The sequence below is a fragment of the Loxodonta africana genome, chromosome 13, assembly GCF_030014295.1.
Source record: "Loxodonta africana isolate mLoxAfr1 chromosome 13, mLoxAfr1.hap2, whole genome shotgun sequence".
Lineage (NCBI taxonomy): Eukaryota > Metazoa > Chordata > Mammalia > Proboscidea > Elephantidae > Loxodonta > Loxodonta africana.
Window position 1 is genome coordinate 29284148 of NC_087354.1, and position 20146 is coordinate 29304293.

The following is a 20146-nucleotide window of genomic DNA, read 5'->3' on the forward strand; positions in this document are numbered from 1 at the left end:
TCAATGCAGCGAGAAGAGGAAAGTAGACAGATAGGAGTGAAGCTCAGGCCTGACTTCCCTGGGCTCTCAGTTGCCCCTTCTGCAAAGGATTCTCAAGTTCCAACAAGGCTCAAGCCACAGTTACTGGGGAGGCAGAAGCATCCCAGGGCCAGAGACTCTAGGGAGAGAAGCCTCTCCTGCTGTCTGCTAGTCCCAAGGGAGACTAGAACAGGGTTGGAGTAGGGAATGCTTCAGAAGGGAGTTGAGGCCACAACCACCAAGACTGACACCAAGTCCAATCCACGCAGCTTGGGGAGAGCTCAGAGACAGAACCAAGTGAGCTCAGGGACCCTGAGGGGCAGGAATCTCCACACCCCTATTTCAAAAGGCCTGTGCCTTTTATTCTGCCCCTGGCCAGCCACAAAGCCCTGGCAACAGCAGCCTTCAGGAAAGAGCCATTTCCAGACTCGTTTCCCTAATGAGGTTCCAGCAAGCCCTCACCCTCCTTCCAGCAGCCCAGAGGCATATCTCATTGTGGCTCCCAAAATTTGGCCCAAAAAATTCACTCTGTATCCCAAACCTTGAATACTAGGATGGCTCCATAAGCCCCTGTCCTAGCTAGTCAGTCCCTCCTGTCGGCCAGCCCCCCTCCCAGATCCCCAGGGCTCTGGCCCGCTCTGCTTCACCTACTGGCCACTTCCGGGTGGGCCCCACACCAGGGAGGGCAGAGCTGTCCTCCAGCCCTGGAGTGAACACACCAGTGGCCTCCCAGTGTGCTCGCCTCCTTCCTACCCCACACTGCCCCCTACCCCAGAACCTCCCAGGAGCAGCCCAGGTTCCCTGTTTCTAATAGTTTCTCCAGCCCCCTTCTCCGGTGGCAGAGAAAATGAAACTGCTGAAGGGGAAAAGGAGCAGCTATCTTCCTGGCATGGGAAGGGGGCAAAGGCCGGACGAGACGTTGGTGAAGACAGCCTCCATGCCAGGCACTCCCTGGGCCCCGACCACACTAACAAGTGAGGCAGCAGCTCTGGGCTCCTGAGCCCCACGGGGATGCAGGAAGCACTAAGGGGAAGAGGACAGGCCTCCAGGACTTGGAAGTCCAGACCTTCCAATTAAAAAAACCAGTTGCCATGGAGTTGACACCAACTGATGGTGACTCCATGTGTGTCAGAGTAGAACTGTGCCCCAAAGGGTTTTTGATGGTTGATTTAGCAGTAGATGGCCAAGTCTTTCTTTCAAGACACCTCTGGCTGAGGTCGAACTGCCAACCTTTCCATTTGCAGGCGAGCAGCTAAGCGGCTGCACCACCCAGCGAATCCTGACCCTTGAGTGGGAAGCCCCAATGATGTCTTCCCTCCTCCTGCTGTTCAGCTATTTGTAGCTGGGCAGGAAACACAAAGAAGGCTGGGGCTCAGGCAGAACTGAGGGTGGAGGGACCAGCACAAGCCAAAGCCCATTACCAGGAAGCAATGACGAGCAAGAGGCCCAGTGGATAACATAAATATATTTTGGAAGCTGCCTGTGTGTACTCCAGGTGAAGAACAAGCAGGGGTGCCCCCCGCAACCCAGCCACCCCACCGCCTTCCCCAACCCTGCTCCCGGCTCTCTCCGGAGGCACCCCACCCCATCTGTCTCTTTCCAGGCCTCAGGATAAGGGTCAAGAGAGGTCTCCAGGGAGATAAGGGGGAAGTGACTGGGGGATAGGTGGCCTCTCCGGTCTCTGGGGGGCGGAGCTATTATCTCCAGCCTGGCGCCTGGGGCCTTCCTCCAGGGCCCAGGGATGTGCTCTGTGAAGAGGGTCTGGGGTGGACATGAGGCCCTCTGCGGTGCACCAGTACCTGGGACCAGGGAGGGGGAAATACAGGTAACCTGCACCCCCTCCTGAACACTACCGTCCACCCCGGCCCCACTCAGCTCCTACAGTGCCTAAGAAAACAGAGTGGCATGAGAGTGGCCCCAACCTCCCCCCCGCCCTGTGGGAGGTTAAGGGTCAGAATGAGGGAGGAGGGGTGACTGCCTGGTGGCGCCTCCTCTGACACCCCAGCCCCTCCCCCACCCCTGCTCTGGCTACAACAGGAAGAGGCAGAGGGCCCGGTGGCCCACTAAAGGGGAGGAGAGGGGGCTGGTCCTCCCCATGTCCTCACAGCCTGTCCAGTCTCTCCACCGAGCAGCAGGGTGGGCTACGCCTTGCAGCCCAGCAGCTCCACGCGCAGGGTGATGCGGTTGTGCCAGGCAACGGGCAGCACGCGGACAAAGCGGGCCAGGAAGGGCGTCTCAAACACATTCTTCTTGTGTGAGTTGTTGTCTGAGTTGCCAAGGAAGATCTGGAAGCAGATGGGGGCGTCAGGAGGACCCCAGGTCAGGCCCCCAGGCACCCGGATGTGGCAAGGGAGGGCAGCAAGGCAGATGGACACTCACCCTGCTGTCCTCAGCCCCGTGTTCCTTGTATTCGGTCCAGTTCTGGCCGTTGTCACTGTAGGCCACCTTGTAGGCTGCCACATACTGGATGTAGCCGAAGTCGCGGGCCCCCTGGGTGATGATGCCTGTCACCCGCCTCCGTAAACCCAGGTCAATCTACAAAAGACCAGTTTCTTTCCCTGGACCATCTCCACGAAGGTGGAAAGAGGCAGACACACTGGGGCTCAAATCCCTACTACTTCACTTAGCTGAGACTCAGTTTTCTCATCTCTAAAATGGGCATAAATAATACCACCTACTTTGCCAGACACAGTGCTGGGCACTTCACTGCAGATGAAGCTCAAATTTCAGAGCCTGGGCCCTAGCCAACCCCTGTCCCACCCCTGCCTCAAACCTGTACTGGGGTATGATGGGAAGACAGTCAGGAGAGGCCACAAACCTACAGGGGAAGTAACTGCTGTAGAGGCCTACTACGGGGCTGTCCCAAGCCTTACATTGGTGCTGAGGGTGCCCAAAGGCAGGTAGCTCATAGAACCCAGCTCCACAGTGGGCTCCTGGGGGCCTAGAGACAGACCTTCCATCCCCAGCTTCAGTCTCTGTCATCCCTGACCACCCTGGGAAACCTGCCAGCTGCCCCTGGTCAGACAGTCCCAAAACCTAGGTTCCAAACCCAACTCACAGTCAACCAGCACATAAGCTCCACGTAACTCCTAATTCTGCTGGAACTGTTTCCTCATCTATAAAACAAGTTTTCCAGGACTCTCTTGTGTGTTTGCAGGTTTCAACCAAATCCAAGGGCTGTTCTACTTCTGATACTCAACACTGCGTCAAATATCTGCTCTTTGCTCAGGCAGAAGTCCTGAGATGCTTGGGCCAGGTCTCGCTCTTCCACCCCATCCTGCTGGCCTCAGGCTGAGCCTTCTCAACCTTAGGGTAGCTAATGGAGGTGGCTGTATCCCTAAATATACATACACACTCTCTCTCTTTCTCTCTAGAGCAGAGCCCTGGTGGAAACAGCACTGTCCCCTCACCTGGCTCTCTCTGGTGTTACAGGATCAGGAGAAAGGTGGGGCACGTGAGAGGAAAAAAGGGGAAAGTCAGAGAAAAACAAGGCTTTTCAGAAACCCTCTTAGGGGGCAGAAGCCCGGGCCGGGCGGAGGTCAAAGATGGCAGCCCCAGCCAACCCCAGCCCCCAACCCCAGCCCTATACCCCCGAGGGCCAGACCCCACCTGCAGCCACTCGGAGGCACTGTTGCTCTGGGCGGTCCAGGCGTTGAACTTGCCCTGCTTGTCCAGGCGCGCGTACGAGGGATGCCAGCTGAAGGCATTCAGGCCCCAGGACTTGAACATGCTGGAGGCCGTGATCTGCTTGTCGGGGATGGTGTTGTCCTTCAGGCCCAGGGGTTCAGAGCATCCTGCTAGCAACGGGAGCTGTCACCAGATCTTGGGATCCACAGGTTCCCCAGGATGTGAGCACAGGGCATGCAAGGTAAGGCGCTCTGTGTGCGGATCAGCCCCTGGCATCCTCTGAGACAACAGAAAGACGCTCCCTCCACCTCTCACAGCCAATGGTTCTCACTGCCTGTCCCACCAAACCCCTCTGTCCTCTCCTCACCTCAGCCAACATTTCCCACCCCCAACTGGCCCCTCACGGATCACCCAAGACTTCTCACGCACCACTCTTCTCCCTCAGCACCAAGGCAGCCCCTGCTCCACCACCTCCCACCTTCCTTCAAGGCTTGACTTATAAGACACTGCCTCTGGGAAGCCTGTCCTGATCGCCTCACTTGGCCAGGACTTCTCCCTCCTCTGGACTCACAGCACTTCCTCTGCGGTGCAGTCGTATCTATATTGCTACATCCTGGAAGTGTCATCAAGAACTTTAATAGCAAGCCAAAACCAACCCGTTGCCATTGAGTGATTCTGACTCATGGTAACCCCATGTGTTACAGGGTAGAACTGAGGGTTCTCAATGATTGTAATCTTAACGGAAGCAGATCACCAGGCCTTTCTCCCACAGTGCTGGTGGGTGGGTTCCAACCGCCAACCTCAAATTGTGTCGCCAAGAGCAAACCATTTGTGCCCCCGGGGACCTAAAACCAAACCCATTGTTGTCGAGTTGATTCTGACTCACAGCAACCCCAACCACTTGTTTATTCAGTGCTTACTAAAAGTCATTTAATCTGCCACCAAAATGGTTAAGTAGATACTACTAACCCCATTCCATGGATGAGAAAGCTGAGGCCAAGAAACATTAAGAACTGTGCCCAAGTTACACACACAAACTCCTAACCACCATGCCACACCGTGATGTCATCTGCACCATCCACGCACTCCACCAACATGTGAAGCCCTGCCTTGTGGCCACCTAGCGATGACAAGGATGCATTTCCTGCCCCCAGCAGCTCCCAGTCCATACAAGTCAGAGCAGTGCTGGGACCCAGGATCCTGTGTCTGTCCCCAGCAGCCCCTCCCTCGGTGTCTACCAGAGGGCTTCACACACACAGCAGACTTTTCCGGTTTCCGGGGTGCGGGAGACCTGTGAGGGCTGCTCCTGAGGAGCTGGCCTCTGTTTCACTCCGGCCCACCCCAAACACTCAGGAATGTGCCTGCTGATCCATGCTAATCACCAGCACCTGGTAAGTGGCCAGGGGCTGAGCAAGAGAGAAACCTCCCAGAAGAATGACAGGTGTGTTCCACACCTGGCAGAATCCCTGCTCCATGACTATCTGGCCCCCTGGGGAATTTGTGGGGCAGGTCCTGGGAGCAGGCTGTATTACGTGGTGCTTTATCTCACTGTCTCCCAGGATGCTTGCACCCTTGCCATTAAAGACATTTGCCTCCTGTGTGTTGATGTGCCTGCCAATGGCACCATCAGTTCCTGGTGACGGCGCTGCACCAGGTAACCGCCACCCTCCTCCCACAAAGACTGGCTGCTGGGCTGGGAGGTGGCTTGTTTCTTGGCTCCAGACCTGGGGAAGCCTGAGGCAGCCTAAAGCCTGGGCAGTTCTGCAGAAGACAACGTCAGTTCTGCAGCATTTGCTCCAGGTGGGCCCTTCCACAGATCATTTGTTTCAGCAGTTCATTCCTCCCAACACTGGGCTTCCCCCAGGAAGCTGGACATCGTTCCAGGTAAGATGCAATTGGAAAGGGTACCCGGGCAAAAGCCAGGACTCCCAGCTACATGCCTGCTCCGGCACTCACTATGTGACCCTGGGAAGTCCCTTCCCCTCAGTTTCTCCATCTGTAAAATTAGGAAGTACCACTGCAGTCCTTCTCACAGATCACCTGGGGGTCTTATAAAAATGAGGATTCTGTTTCAGCAGGTCTAGGAAGGGCCAGGAATCTTCACTTCTAGCAAGCTTCTGGGTGATGCTGGTACTGCTGTCCTGTGGTCCACATGTGGAACGGAGGACTCTAATCCACCCACCCTGATCCAAGCCAGCACCACATCACCTCAGGCTGGATGACTATGTAACTTCTCACAGGTGTCCCCTCTGCCCCGTTCTCCCCACACAGCCTAAAGGAACTCTTTAGACACAAATCTAATCAAGTCCTGTTAGCACTCCACAAACAAGAACTACCACTCGTTTCAGGATAAAGACACAAACCTTAAAATGGTCCACAAGATGCCGCCTGGTCTGGCCACAACCACCTCTCCAGCCTCATCACCCACCAAGCTCTCCTCACTCTCTAGGCTGCAGCCCCACAGGCCTTCCTTCTAGCCTTCAGTACACCCCAGGGCCTTTGCACTCACTGATTCCTTTGCCTAGAACACTCTTTCCAAGCTTCTCACGTGGCTGGGGAAAGGAGACAGCGCAGTCCTAGAGGGAAGTAGACAGGGTGGCTTCACTTCCTCCCTTTTCTTGATGTTCTCCCACTCTTGGCCTTACGAGGGCGCCAGCTGTGATACGGTCATGCAGGCAACACAGCCAAAGGCTTCAGACCACCAGGGTGGATGGCACCCGTTTTCAGGGACATGAACACAGGGTGGGCTCCCACAGACTTGCTTGGCTCTGTTCTTTACCAAAGCACTTGCCATCAAGCCAATTCGGATTCATGGCAACCTCATGTGCTATAGGGTAGAACTCCCTCGTAGGGCTTTCTTGGCTGTAATCTCTACAGAAGCAGTTCACCAGGCCTTTCTGCTGGGTGGGTCTGAACTACGACCTTTAGGTTAGTAGCTAAGAGCAAACCATTTGTGCCACCCAGGCACCTTTACCACCCGCCACCGTAGAGTCGGTTCCGACTCACAGCCACCATACAAGACAGAGTAGAACTGCCCCGCAGGGTTTCCGAGACTGTAATCCTCATGGGAGCAGACTGCTGCATCTTTCTCCCACAGAGCAGCTGGTGCTTCAAACCGCCAACCTTTCGGTTGGCAGCTGAGCGCTTAACCACCAGTTGCCTGGATTTCCTTTTAGCAGACAGCAGTCTTTTACTCACCACTTGAACTAGAAAGCTCAAAAGGCAGTGAGCCCAGGAGAGGGAACACATGAAAACACTTAAGTTCACATACATGCACAAGACTAAACCCAGCCAGGCAGAGACCTCAGCTCTGAGTGGTACTGGGTGGTCTCTGAAGTGGAAAAGGAGAGCGGAAAGGGAGGGAGGTCTTGGCTAAGGCAAGCAAATCAGCGAGCCACCTACCTGCTCCACAGTTCTGCCTAGTGAACCTTGCAGTTCCACCTGTGGCCAGGAGGTGGCACTGTGGCTGCAAAGGAAGGGAAATAGGCAGCCCTCCAGAAAGTTGGGCAGAGCCAGGATGGAGCAGACCTGCTGGGTCACCTGGCCTCCCCTGCCCCTTTGCTCCAGACTAAGTCAATGTTGAGATTTTCCTGGCTCAGCTGAAATCTGTTCCTGTCTGCTTCTCCCACCTCTTCATCGGAGGAGCTCCCTGGAAAGGGCAGCCAAAGCACCAGTTTCAGCCCTATGGCCCTGGAAGTGTCCATGTTTCTCTAGAATAAAGACTATATATAGGAGGTTGGGGTGGGGAGGGGAATCACTGGAAGGGTGGGTGTCAGAAGCCCAGGGATCTAGTCAAAGTTTTAATACCGACCAACTGTGTGCCCTTGATAAATAATTTATCTAAGCCTCAGTTTCCTCATTCATTCCTCATTCGTCAAATATTTATTCAGCACTTCTATGGATGTTGGAGCCCTGGTGGCACACGTAGTTAAGTGTTTGGCTGCTAGCCAAAAGGTCTGCAGTTCAAATCCATCAGCTGCTCCTTGGAAACCCTATGGGGAAGTTCTACTCTGTCCTATAGGGTCAGAATGGACTCAGTGGCAATGGGTTTGGTTTGGGTTTTATAGGTACTAAGGAGCCCTAGTGGCGCAGTGGTTGAGCATTTGGCTGCTAACTGATAGGTGAGCAGTTCAAACCCACCAGCCGCTCTGTGAGAGAAAGATGTGGCAGTCTGCTTCAGCAAAGATTTACAGCCTCGGAAACCCCATGGAGCAGTTCTACTCTGTCTTTTAAGGTCACTATGAGTCAGAATCACCTTGACAGCTATGGGTTTGGTTTTTGTTTTTTTAATATACTATGTACTGCCAGAAGAATGAGCAAAACTTCTTGGAAGGAGTACAGCCAGAATGTTCCTTAGAAGCAAGGATGTCAAGACTTCGTCTCACGCAATTTGGACATATTATCAGCAGGGACCAGTCCCTGGAGAAGGACGTCATTCTTGGTAAAGGAGATGCTCAGCAAAAAAAAAGGAAGACCCTCAATGAGATGGACTGACACAGTGGCTGCAACAACGGGCTCAAGCATAACGCTGATTGTGAGGATGGCGCAGGACCAGGCAGTGTTTTGTTCAGCTGCACATAGGGTCGCTATGAGTCAGAACTGACTCAATGGATAACACCTAACGACAATAACAACATGAGCTGGAATCGGCTAGGCAGCAACGGGTTTGGTTTTTGTTTTTTTTAAATAGATGTTAAAAGGAGCCCTGGTGGTACAGTGGTTAGACACTCAGCTGCTAACCAAAAGGTCAGCGGTTTTAACCCACCAGCTGCTCCTCAAGACAAAGATGAGGCACTCTGCTTCCGTAAAGATTACAGCCTTGGAAACCCCATGGGGCAGTTCTACTCTACCCTACAGGGCTGCTATGAGTTGGAACCGACTTGACGGCAATTTTTTTTTTTTTATATAGATATTAAAGGAGTCACTTGGTGGCACAAATGGACAAGCGCTTGACTACTAGCCAAAAGGCTGTCAGTTCGAACCCCGGCAATCCGCTTGCAAAAGGTCATAGCCTTGAAATCCCCAGTTCTACTCTGCACATACAGGGGGTTGACATAAGTCAGAATCAACTCCATGGCAACTGACAACTGACAGATACCAAGCCAGGCACTGTTCTAGGCACTTGGAATGTGGCAGTAAATAAAACAAACTTCCTGCCTGCATAGAGCTAACATCTGTAAAACAGAACTAATGCTACTTGTTCTAGAAGCTCAAAGAACCAACCAAAATAAGTGAAAATGCTTTGAAAACTGCAAAGCATCCCACTGAGGCAATGTTTTTTTTCCTCTACCAACTACAATGCCCAGGGCCACGGGTTGGCAGAGGGCAAACCCCTGAACAAGACCGCTGATGGCCAGGTGAGCCCTCTACTGTGCATCTCCTGCTCATGGTCCCTGGGCCTTGCTGCTTCCTGCCCAGCTCAGCACGGCTGAGAAAAGAGGGAGCAGGAAAGGGCCATCTCCTAAAGCTGGCCACAGCCCCTGGCACTTACCATTCAACTCACAGCCAAGCAGCTCGAAGCGGACAGTGCAGGCCCGGTGGCAGACCACGGGGACCAGCCTCACATACTGCGTCTCCAAAGGGGAGTCAAACAGATTGGTCTTCTGGCCATTGTTGTTCACGTTACCCACAAACACCTAGGAAGGAAGGGCAGATTAAAGGAATCAGTCAGTGTGGGCAGTACTGTTTCCTGGGGTTGCCTCACCTTCCTCTTCAGCTCTGGGTTGCAGGGGGCACAAACAGACGAGATTGGGAGGGACTTAGCAGAGCTAGCAGGAGCTTGGATATTAGCCCTTCCATTGGCCTTCCCACAGCCCCCAACACAGATCCCCCTTCTTATACCCTCCTTGGTCATCATGGGATCCTAGGCATACAGCCCTGTCTTTCACACAGAGCTACCTCTAACCTATAGAGTGCCTCTATGCAAATTAGAAAAAGACATTCTTTGCTCAAGTTATTTCATTTATTATGACAATTTTCTGACAGATTTAAGTATACAAATATGTGATGTCTACATTGTGAATGGTGCCCACTTGCTAAGGGCATCCTTGAGCGACTTACAGCCTGCACAACTGTACACGGTGGCCCTGGAGGCTCAGAATGCATCCAGCTCTACCACCGCCCTCAACAGGCCATTTCACCTTTCTGAGTCTCACTATTCTTATCTCTCAACCATAGCACATGGGCACAATCTGGGTGTCCTAATTTCTGAGAACCAAGACACACCTGAAGGCCCACCTCATGGCTAATTGCCCAGGGTACCCTCCCCTCACTGGGGGCCCTCAGGCAGCATTAGATCCCCAGGGAGTGCTAACCACAGCCCTTCTTTAGGGCCCCAACAAGCCCCACCTTATCTCTAAGCCCCTCTGCATCCTGGATAAACTGGAACTTGTGCCCATCAAGGCTATAGGCCACCTTGAAGGTCCTCAGGTACTCAGCACTGCCCACACGGCTGGCGCCCTGCGTCACCACACCCGTCACCCACATCTTCCTCAGCAGGTTCACCTGGACAGGGGACAGAGAAAGCGGTACCCTCATCTCCCAGGTTCTTTCTGTCCAAGGTCCAGGCCAACCCACCTCTGTCACTCCCTGAACTGAGAGAAGGTAACACAAGCAGGACAAAGGAGGGGTGGCTGCATTTTCCCAGGGAGTGACAGGGGTAGCATGTTGCCCTGGCAGGGGACTTTTTATCTGGTCCTCATAGGGCTCTGGGCTCAGCGCTCATGGAAGCACACAACGAGGGGCAAGACCCCTACTCCATGGCAAACAGCCCCCGCTGCCACAGCCTGGCCCCCAACACTACTTTCCACTCAGACATGTACGCTCCTCTCCCTTCACCTGTGGGCACCTGCTACCTTGCTACCTAGACCCCAGTTATGAACCCTCCCCTGGTGGCCCCCCAGTGCAGGCCCACCCATCCCACCTTCTCCCCTCCATGGCCAGGCCCTCCACCATCCAGTCTCAGGGCCATCCCTCAAGGGGCCCGTTAGTCACTTGTCCACACCTGGATCCAGGGGCTCTTGTCATAGTTGCTGGCCGTCCAGGCATTGACGATGCCCGTGCGGTGTAGACGGGCCAGCTCCGGGGCCCAGCGCTGCATACCCATGAAGCCCAGGTACACCGAGGAGGCAGAGATCTGTGAGTCAGCGATGGCACCCCCCTCCATGCCCAGCGGCATGGTGCACCCTGAAGAAGGAGGAAGATGACAGTCAGGCTGCCACCGGCAGGGACCAGGGCCAGCTGGGACCCAGAGGACAAGAAAGTAAGGCAGTATGGCCTCTCTTGGACCCAGAGCCAAAGAGAACCTCAGAGCCTTCACCCAGACCAGGGGCCACAAAGGGACAATGCAGATGATGGACAGAAGGGGGAACTGGTGAGAGGGGCACGACGAGGCTGGGATGTGGGCGAGAGAGAGAGAGAGAGAGAGAGACGTTGCACAGAATCATGGAGGGCTGAGACCCAGGGCTGCCAGGAGGCAGGCCAGGCCAGCATTCATGGGACTGCCAGGACTGGCCAGCAGTCTCACCCCTATAGGCCATTGGCAGCATTAGTCTGGTGTGGAGGGTGGGATGGCAGGAGATAATAGCAGTATGAGCCCCTCTCCCTCATCTCCCCCCAACTCCACCCCTGCCCCTGGCTTCCCCAGGAGGAGGGGGCTTCAGGAGAAGGGGCACCTCAGACGGCAGGGAACAGTATGTGCACTGCACATAAAGCAATAAGAAAATCTGCCTAGAGTTTTCTAGAATTCCACTGGCCAGAGCTTTCAGGTGGGGTGTGAAAATCATTCTGCTCTCCTACTTGCTCATCCTGGCCCAGCCATCTGTGACCATCACCCTTACCACTACCGCAGCGATGTGGTACCAGATGGGGGGGAGGAGTTTCAGGCCAGCTACCAGGCCCACCAATGGGCCGAGCCTCCTCTTTCGTCTCCCAGGGGTCCCCCTTCCAGGCAGAGAACCAGGGACAGCTCACTCTTGCTGAGCCCCTCCCAAAGCCCAGGCTCATGAGAAGGTGAGACACAAAGAAGTAAAGCCAGACGCCCAGGAGCAGAGGCACTCAGGATGATCAGAGAGATGAGCCCAGTCTGTTCTCACACCCCTGAGCCCACACCACACAGAGTGGCCCAAACTGTGCATTCTTTGGTCCTGCGGGGTCCTTGTTGGCTCCAGGAAGCACTCCACATAACAAGCAAAGGTCCCTCTGGGGGATCCCCTGCCTGTGTGGTTGTCTCCTGCCTTCTGCCCAGGTGCCACATATCCAGCCTGGGCAGACCCAGGGCCAAGGAGTTTGAAGAGGGCTTAGTGAGTAATTCCAGCTCAGGTACACCCATGGTTACCTCAGCTCCCAGCATGGTAATTAGTCTGCCCAGCTGGCCCCACACTAGGCTCTGTCTGCAGTAGCAGGCCCCCCACCGCTTCCACACACACCCACCAGGACCTCAAACAAATCTGGTCTTAGCCCACAGCCCAAGGCACAGGCCCTGGGTGCCGTCTCCTCTGAGGGAAAGGGCATGCGGGGCCCCTTACCTGCCCTCTCCCAGGGCCAGCTCCTGCACAGCCAGCCCCACCCAGCCCCCTCCTCCTGTAACTCAGCAAGCCGCAGAGTCCACCCCCACATCTGCCTGGAGGAGGGCTGCCTGGCCCCCCACCTGAGACACTTAGGGCCTGACCCACTGGACTTAGGGAAACTGGGACCCCAACCCCAACTCCACCCATCCCTGGGCCCAGATGTGGGCCCAGCCACCCCAGAGCAGGCCGGGAAGAGTCCTATTTGGACGGGAGCACAGGGTGGGAGGGGCCCTGGAGAGCCACTGCTGGCCATGTTGGCTGGGCACCCACCCAGGGCAATTATGTGGCCGAGCGGATAGTCAAGCAGGTCAGTCCCTCTGCACACGCTGGGCCTCTGACAGCCCGGCCACTGCCCGGGCTGCTTCCTCCTCCCCCAGCTCCATGATGGGGCCACAGTTCAGATCTGGGCCAGGATCTGTCAGACCCCAAGGACTAGCCTGATTTACCGACCTCTGGGCAGGATTAAAAACGTGTTTGCTTTCCTCCCTGGGTAGAAAAATCCCAAAACTTTCAGAGCTCTGTGTCTGCTTCAGGCTGCCCCAGCAAACAGCACTCCCATGACCTCTGGGGGTCACCACAATCCCTCCTCCCTTGGAGCAACATAGGGCTTAGCCTGCAGCCCCAGGAGAGACAGCCAGTGGAGAGATGCTGGGGAAGGACAACAGGATCCTGTGTCCCCGCTTGGCCTCACTGAGGCTCTGCCCCACCCTCACCCTGAGGAGACTTAGACACAGGAAGTAAGGCCAGCACATGGCCTGTGACGCCAGGACTGGAGGTCAGGGTCCACCCCCACAAGCAGATACCCCGATACTCACTGGTCTCACAGTGGATGCCTGCGTAGCCCTGAGGGCACTTGCAGATATACGGGGTGAAGATGTCCCCTCGGTGCAAGTCGTCAATTACCTTGCATTTGGCATCGTGCTGGCAGGGATTTGGCAAACAGGGACCTGGGAGGCAGGTAAAATGGACAGGTGGTCAGGCAGATGCTGGGGACAGAGATGGGGTAGCAGATGTGCCTAGTCCAAAAGGACCCACCACCCAAATTCAGTCCACTGTCCACCTCTCTCCCAACCCCAATCTGCAAAGGATGGTCACGTGTAGATGAATCAGCCCAATAAGGGAAGCACCCAGTTTTCCAAGTGGCTTGGGGGTTTCCATGGTAATGCTGGCCAACAAGACAGGGTGCTGAAGCCCACCGCCCACTTCAGGAACAGCGCAGTAGCCCAAGGCCCCTACGACTTGGAACTGGGGGTGTGGCATGGCAGGCACAGCCCAGGGCAGGTACCTTTCTCAGTCTCATTGCACGTGGGGCCCGTAAAGCCTTCAGGGCAGAGGCAGTAGAAGGGGGCATTGTCCATTTCCACCAAGCAGGTCCCACCATTCAGGCACTGGCTGGAGTCACAGAAGTCACCTGCAATGGTGACAGAAGTCACCTGACTCAGTGACAGCAAGTCATTCATTGGATAAACATTTGGGAGGCCAATTACCATGGACGTGCTAGGCCGTGAAACAGAAATCGGGCATGGTCCAGGTCTCATGAAGCGAATCGGAAAGAAGTGGGCAGGTCAACACAACATGAAAAGGTGCCATATGCCTTAGCAGAAGCAGCCTGTACTAGGGGCGATTGAAAGTATGATTTCTGCCAAGGAGATGGAAGTTCTTGCAGAGGAGAGGAGCTGGGTCTAGAAGATAGAGTGGGAGCATGCCAGGCTGGGGAAGCAGGAAAGAACATTTTGAAGACTAGTAGAAGTATGGAAGAGCATTGTGTGCTGGACAACACTAAGACACAGCTGGAAAGGTAGGCTGGTGACAGACAAGCAGGGACCTTAAGAATGACAATTTAGAGTTTTCATCCTGCAGACTGGTGGCTCTTAACCGTCCTTCTGCCTCCCCACCCTTGTCCACCAAGACAAAGAATCACAGTGATTTTCAAGCAGGAGGTGAAAGTAGAAAAGCCACTTCCAATTCCAGGAAGGAGAATGGTGAAAAGAGCCCATCTGCAGAGGTGCTGCTGGGCTCCCCTGGGGTGGGGAGGGATCCTGTAGCTGCAGCAAGATCCCTCTGGCTGCAGGGTGGAAATCAGACTGGAGGGGGTGAAGTGGAAGGCCCAGAGAACATCAAGGAAGCTGTCACAGGCATCTGGTGGGAGAGGAAGGCCAGATTTGAGAGACACGCGCAGCAAGGACTAAAGAAGAAGGAGGACACCGAGACTTCTGGCTGGGAACCTGTGTGACAGATGTGCCCTATTAGTCATGGTGGAGAACACAGAAGGAAGAGCAGGAGCATGGTCAGGGTAAGTTAAACATTTATGTAGGTTTTGGATCTGAATGACTGTATATGTAGGACGCTCAAGAGCGTCCCCATTCCCACACTCAAAAATGCGTCCCTACGTCTGGGGTCTTAAATGCTAGCAAGTGGCCATCTCAGATGCATCAATTGGTCTCAACCCACCTGGAGCAAGGAAGAATGAAAAACACCAAAGACATAAGGTAATTATGAGCCTAAGAGACAGAAAGGACCACATAATCCAGAGAATACATCAGCCTGAGACCAGAAGAACTAGATGGTGCCCGGCCACAACCGATGACTGCCCTGACAGGGACCACAACAAAGAACTCCTGAGGGAGCAGGAGAGCAGTGGGATGCAGACCCCAAATTCTCGTAAACACACCAGACTTAATGGTCAGACTAAGACCAGAAGGACCCCGGAGGCCATGGTCCCCAGACCTTCTGTTAGCCCAAGACAGGGACCATTCCCAAAGCCAACTCTTCAGACAGGGATTGGACTGGATTATGGGATGGAAAATGATACTGGTGAAGAACGAGCTTCTTGGATCAAGGAGGCACATGAGACTATGTTGGCATCGCCTGTCTGGAGGGGAGATGAGAGGGCAGAGGGGGCTAGAAGCTACCCAAATGGACACGAGGAAAGTAGAGGGAAGAACCATGCTATCTCATTAGAGGGAGAGCAATTAGGGCTGTATAGGAAGGTGTATGTAAATTTTCATATGAGAGACTGACCTGATTTGTAAACTTCCACTTAAAGCACAATAAAAATTAGTTTAAAAAAAATAATAATGAGTCCCTTAAAGGCTGGGCTTGAAGCCCAATTCACCCCAGCCTGTCCCCAGTCCCTTGACTCTGGTACCAGCCAGTGAACTGCAGCCCCCTGGGTCTGCCAGGCTAAGGAGGGTCCACTGGCTGATCTTAACACTCAGAAAGGCTGGCCCAGGCCCTACGCCCAAATCAGTTATTTGGGGCAAGATATGAGCAATCTTTTCTGCTTGCCCCCAGGTTCACCCCATTTCGGGCTGGAGGGCCCTCCTGAAATTCCAAAGCACCAGAGAGCTCAGGCCACCTCTCCAGGGAAGACAGCACCATTAATGAGCTATCAGAGCTCCACCTCAGCCCAGGACTTAGGAGCTTAAGGCCACTCCCAAGGAGCTATTAGTCATTGGCTTTAAATAGCAGGTTAAATCCCTCCCCGACCTGGGAGGCTATGACAGGCTTGGGAATGGTTAGAGTCCTGGGCTCCTGTCCCAACATGGTCCAACTCCTCTTCCTCTCCCTCCCAGGCTCACCCTCTACCCTCCAGCCCCCACCATACTCCTCCAGGACAAAGCAGTGCAGCAGGAAAAAGAAAGGGAAAAGGAAAGATGTCCCAGACCTGACCAGGTCTTCTATTGACAAAGGCTAGGCCACCTGTGCAGAGCACACAAGGTGCCTTCCCTTTCTGGGAAAAGTCAGATCACCCTCTGCAAAATCTCCTTTGGGATTTCAGGGTCCTGCTGTTTGGGAGGAGTTCCCCAGGGCTCAAGTTGGGGAGACAGCAGGAGTGGAAGGGGACTCTGAGGACTAGGCCATCTTTTCAGGGTCGCTGGGGAGGGCCAGGAGCTCCCAAGTCCATGGGAGTTTTGGACTGGCCTTAAGGGCTCAGCTCCAGGTCTAGGGGCCACACTGGTCACAGGGCACAGAGCCAGAGCCCAGCTGTGACCCCCTCACTTCAGCTAATCCTATTTCTATGAGAAAACGATGGAGGGTGTGCCTGACAAGTTCTTGCCCTCACCCTGCAAAAGGCACCCCTTTCCCAGCCGTGGAGGGGTCGACGGGGCACCACAGTGAAGGGAGTGGGACAGCACCGGTGCCCCTCCAGCCCAAGGCACCACCATGAGCAGGCTGCAGGAGGCCCAGCTGTCAGCTGAGGTGCGGAGGAGGACCAGGGGAGATAAAGCTCTGGCCAAGGCCGCGGGAGGAAGCCAGGACACTCTCCAGCAGGAGGCAGCCCTTTTCCAGGTGTCTTCCGGGCTCTCAGCCCCTCCAGAATCCCACCTAGAGCCCACGCCCACTCCCCCCCAGCCCCTCAGTAACTGCCGAGACACCTCCAAGTGGGCACGCAAAAAAAAAAAAAAACAGTGACCCATCTAGCTGGGAAGGGGCTGGGAGAGAGATGCTGGCAAAGTTGGCTGAAGAAGACAATACAACAGTCCTGGAATCTTCCAGGTGGAAGGGGTTGTGAGTCAGGCACAGTTCAGTGGCCTCTTTTCACAGATGGGAAAAGAGAGGCCCAACACAGCGGATTCCTTTGTTGTGTATAAGCCACATCCCTGGGAGCGGCAGGGCTGTCACCCAGTGCCCCGGGTCCTCGTGCCTCCACCACTGCCCAAAACCCACTGGCGCTGAGACAGCAGGAGAGACAACGCCCGTCCCTCCCTCCGCCCGGGCGCAGCCAAAAGCCGCCCCTCCGCACAGCCCCCGGCGCTTCGCCGAAGTTTGTAAACAGTGGAGGTGGAGGAGGAGCCCTGGTGGCGCCGTGATTAAGTGCTCGTCTGCTAACCGGAAGATCGGCGGTTCGAACCTACCAGCCGTTCCTCTGTTCCATAGGGTCTCTATGAATCGGAATCGACGGCAATGGTCTTTGATTTTGGGTTTGGAGCTGGAGGGAGGGCGCCCGGGAGAACTTCCGAGCGGCGCGGAAAGCGGGCGCGCGGGCGCGCGGCGGGATGCACTCACCGGAGGCGGCGAAGAGACCAGTGGCGCAGAGGAGCGCGCCGCAGAGCGCGGCCAGCAGGCGGAGGTCCGGCATGCTGCGGGGAGAGGGGCGCGGGAGCCGGCGGCTCAGCTGATCCGACTGGCGGGCTCTGACTCCTGCTCCTCCCGGCCTGGGATAAATCGGGCAGCGCCGCCCCGCCCACCGGCCCCGCGCTCCGCCCAGGCCGGCGGGAGGCGGCCCTAAGGCGGGGCTCCGCGGCGGGGAAGGAAACGGGGCAGCCGAGGGGCCAGCGGCTCGCGCCTCCCCCCGGGCCACACCCGGCACCGCGCGTCCCGCGGGTGACCAGGCCCCGGGTCCAGCGTCCAAGGCTCCGGGTCGTCAGTGGACTGCGCAGGGAAGAGCTCGGGAGACAGGAAGTTTTCTTAGGAGTTAAAAAAAGAAAAAAAAGAAAACTTTTAGACTTAGAAAAAGATCCTAAACCTTGCTTATAAAAAGAGAAATGCAGATTAAGACTATTTTGAGCATCAGGTTTCACTAGTCAGATTGGCAATATCAAATTATTAGCACACCGTGCGTGCGAGGCTGTCGGAGAACAGGCCCAAGCTTGCTTTGTTGGCAGGAGTGTGAATTGCATCAACTTCTCTAGAGGACTACTCATTAATTTTGATAGCAAAATGACAAATACTGAGACCTCAAGACCTAGCAATTCCACCTGGAGGAATTCATTCTACAGAAACTCACATGTGCAAAATGACGTATACACATGGATATTCATAGCAGCATAGCAGCATTGTTTGAAATAGTAAAGACTAAAAAAAAAAAATCAGTAAAGTGCCAAACAGAAAAAAAAAAAAAATGAGGCTTTACCTGCCGTAGAGAGCCCTGGTTGCACCGTGGTTAAGTGTTCAGCTGTTAACCTGAAGTCAGCGGTTCGAACCCACCACCTGCTCTCTGGGAGAAAGATGTGGGAGGAAGACGTTCAAGTCTGCTTCTGTAACGATTTACAGCCTTGGCAATCCTTTGGGGGCAATTCTACTCTCTTCTAAGGTTGCTATGTATTATCAGACTGACTCCAGAGCAATGGGTTTGCTGTTTTGTTTGTTTGCTTTTATCAGCCATAAGGTCTCTGTAACTACTCACCTCTGTCCTTGTAGCTGGAAAGCAACCATTGACAATTGGTTAAAAAAAAAAAGTGAACATAGTGGTTGTCCAAGGGGAAGGAAACCAGGGAACTTTACCAAATTCAAAACTTACTACAAAGCTACCATAATCAAGATGGTGTGGTACTGGCAGAAGGATAGACATATAGATCAGTGGTATAGAATTGAGAGTCCAGAAGTAAACCCATACATCTATGGCCAGTTGATTTTCAACAAGGTAGCCAAGTCCATTCAATGGGAAAAAATAGTCTTTTCAACCAATAGTGGTGGGACAGCCGGATCTCCACACACAAAAGAATGAAGTTGGGCATACACAAAAATTAACTCAAAATAGATCAAAGATTTACATGAAAGAGCTAAAACTATGAAACTTTCAGAAGAAAAACACAAGTGTAAATCCTTGTGATCTTGGATTAGGCAATAGTTTCCTAGATAAGGCATCTAAGCATGAGCAACAAAAGAAAAGATAGGGAAATGGAACTTCATCAAAACGAAAACTTTTTCTGCTTCAAAGGACATTATCAAAAAAGTGAAAGGAAAACCCACAGAATAGAAGGAAATATCTGCAAATCACAAGTCTGATAAGAATCTAATAGAGTATATACAGAACTCTTACAAGTCAACAACAAAAAGACAACCCAGTTAAAAAGTGGGCAACAGATCGGAATCAATGTTTCTCCAAACAAGATATAGGAATGACCAATAAGGACATGGAAAAACTGCTCAACATCATTAGTCTTCAGGGAAATGAAAATCAAAACTGCAATGAGATACCACTTCACATCCGCTAGAATGGCTATCATCGAAAAGACAAGAATAACTGCTGGCGAGGATGTGTACAGATTGGGTGGCATTGCTGGTGGGAATGCAAAATGGTGCAACAGCGGTAGAAAACAATTTGGCAGTTCCTCACACAGTTGGAAACCCTGGTGGCCTAGTGGTTAAGAGCCACAGCTACTAACCAGAAAGGTTGGCAGTTCAAATCCACCAGCCACTCCTTGGAAACTCTATAGGGCTCTGTCTTATAGGGGTCACTATGAGTCGGAATCAACTCCACGGCAATGGGTTTGGTTTGGGTTTTTTTCACACAGTTAATTAAACAGAGCTACCATATAACCAATAAGAAGCCCCTGGTGATGCAATGGTTAAGAGCTGAGCTGCTAATCGAAAGGTCAGTGGTTTGAACCCACCAGCGGCTCCTACACGCATAAAGATTACAGCTTAGGAAATCCTATGGGGCAATTCTACTCTGTCCTAGAGGGTCTCCATGAGTCGGAATCAAGTCAACAGCACACAACAACCATATAACCAAGCAATTCCACTCCTAAGCATAGTCCCAAGAGACCTGAAAATGTATGTGCATGCGAGCACATTCGTGAATGTCCTAGCAGCAGTGTGCATTATGGGCAAAAAGTGGAAACAAAACAAATGCCCATCAACCGATGGATGGATGAAACAAACGTACTCTATCCTTTCAATGAAATATTACTCAACCGTAAAAAGGAATGAAGTATTGGTACATGGTACGACATGAATGAACCTTGAAAACATTACGCTGAGTGAAAGACACCAGACACAAGACAATACATTGTATGATTCCATTCACGCTCAATGTCCAGAATGGGTAAATTCATAGAGACAGAAGGTTGGTCAGTGGTTGCCAGAAACTGGACGGAAGGAGAAATGGTACCTACTAGGTATGGGGTCTCTTTTGGCGGTGATGAAAATGTTCTGAAACTAGATAACCGTGATGGTTGCACACCTTGTAAATATACGAAAAATCA

At 53.6% G+C, this 20146-nt stretch overlaps 1 protein-coding gene across 5 annotated transcripts; it reads right to left on the minus strand.

The window, feature by feature from the left end:
• Positions 1-1463: 1463 nt before the first annotated feature.
• Positions 1464-17354, minus strand: MFGE8 (milk fat globule EGF and factor V/VIII domain containing). Of its 5 annotated transcripts, XM_064267116.1 has the most exons (10): positions 17223-17353; positions 13498-13623; positions 13028-13159; positions 10649-10830; positions 9994-10149; positions 9137-9281; positions 3628-3815; positions 2398-2553; positions 2124-2303; positions 1464-1817 (listed from the first exon to the last, which is right to left on the minus strand). In XM_064267116.1, the coding sequence occupies exons 1-9, from the start codon at positions 17293-17295 to the stop codon at positions 2160-2162; spliced, it is 1302 nt and encodes a 433-aa protein (XP_064123186.1). In that variant the 5' UTR covers positions 17296-17353; the 3' UTR covers positions 1464-1817; positions 2124-2159. The 5 variants fall into 5 exon arrangements, with proteins under 5 accessions (XP_064123186.1, XP_003413831.1, XP_010592137.1 ...); XM_003413783.4 differs by having other exon boundaries at positions 1464-2303; positions 3628-3812; XM_010593835.3 differs by having other exon boundaries at positions 1464-2303.
• Between the last annotated feature and the right edge of the window lie 2792 nt (positions 17355-20146).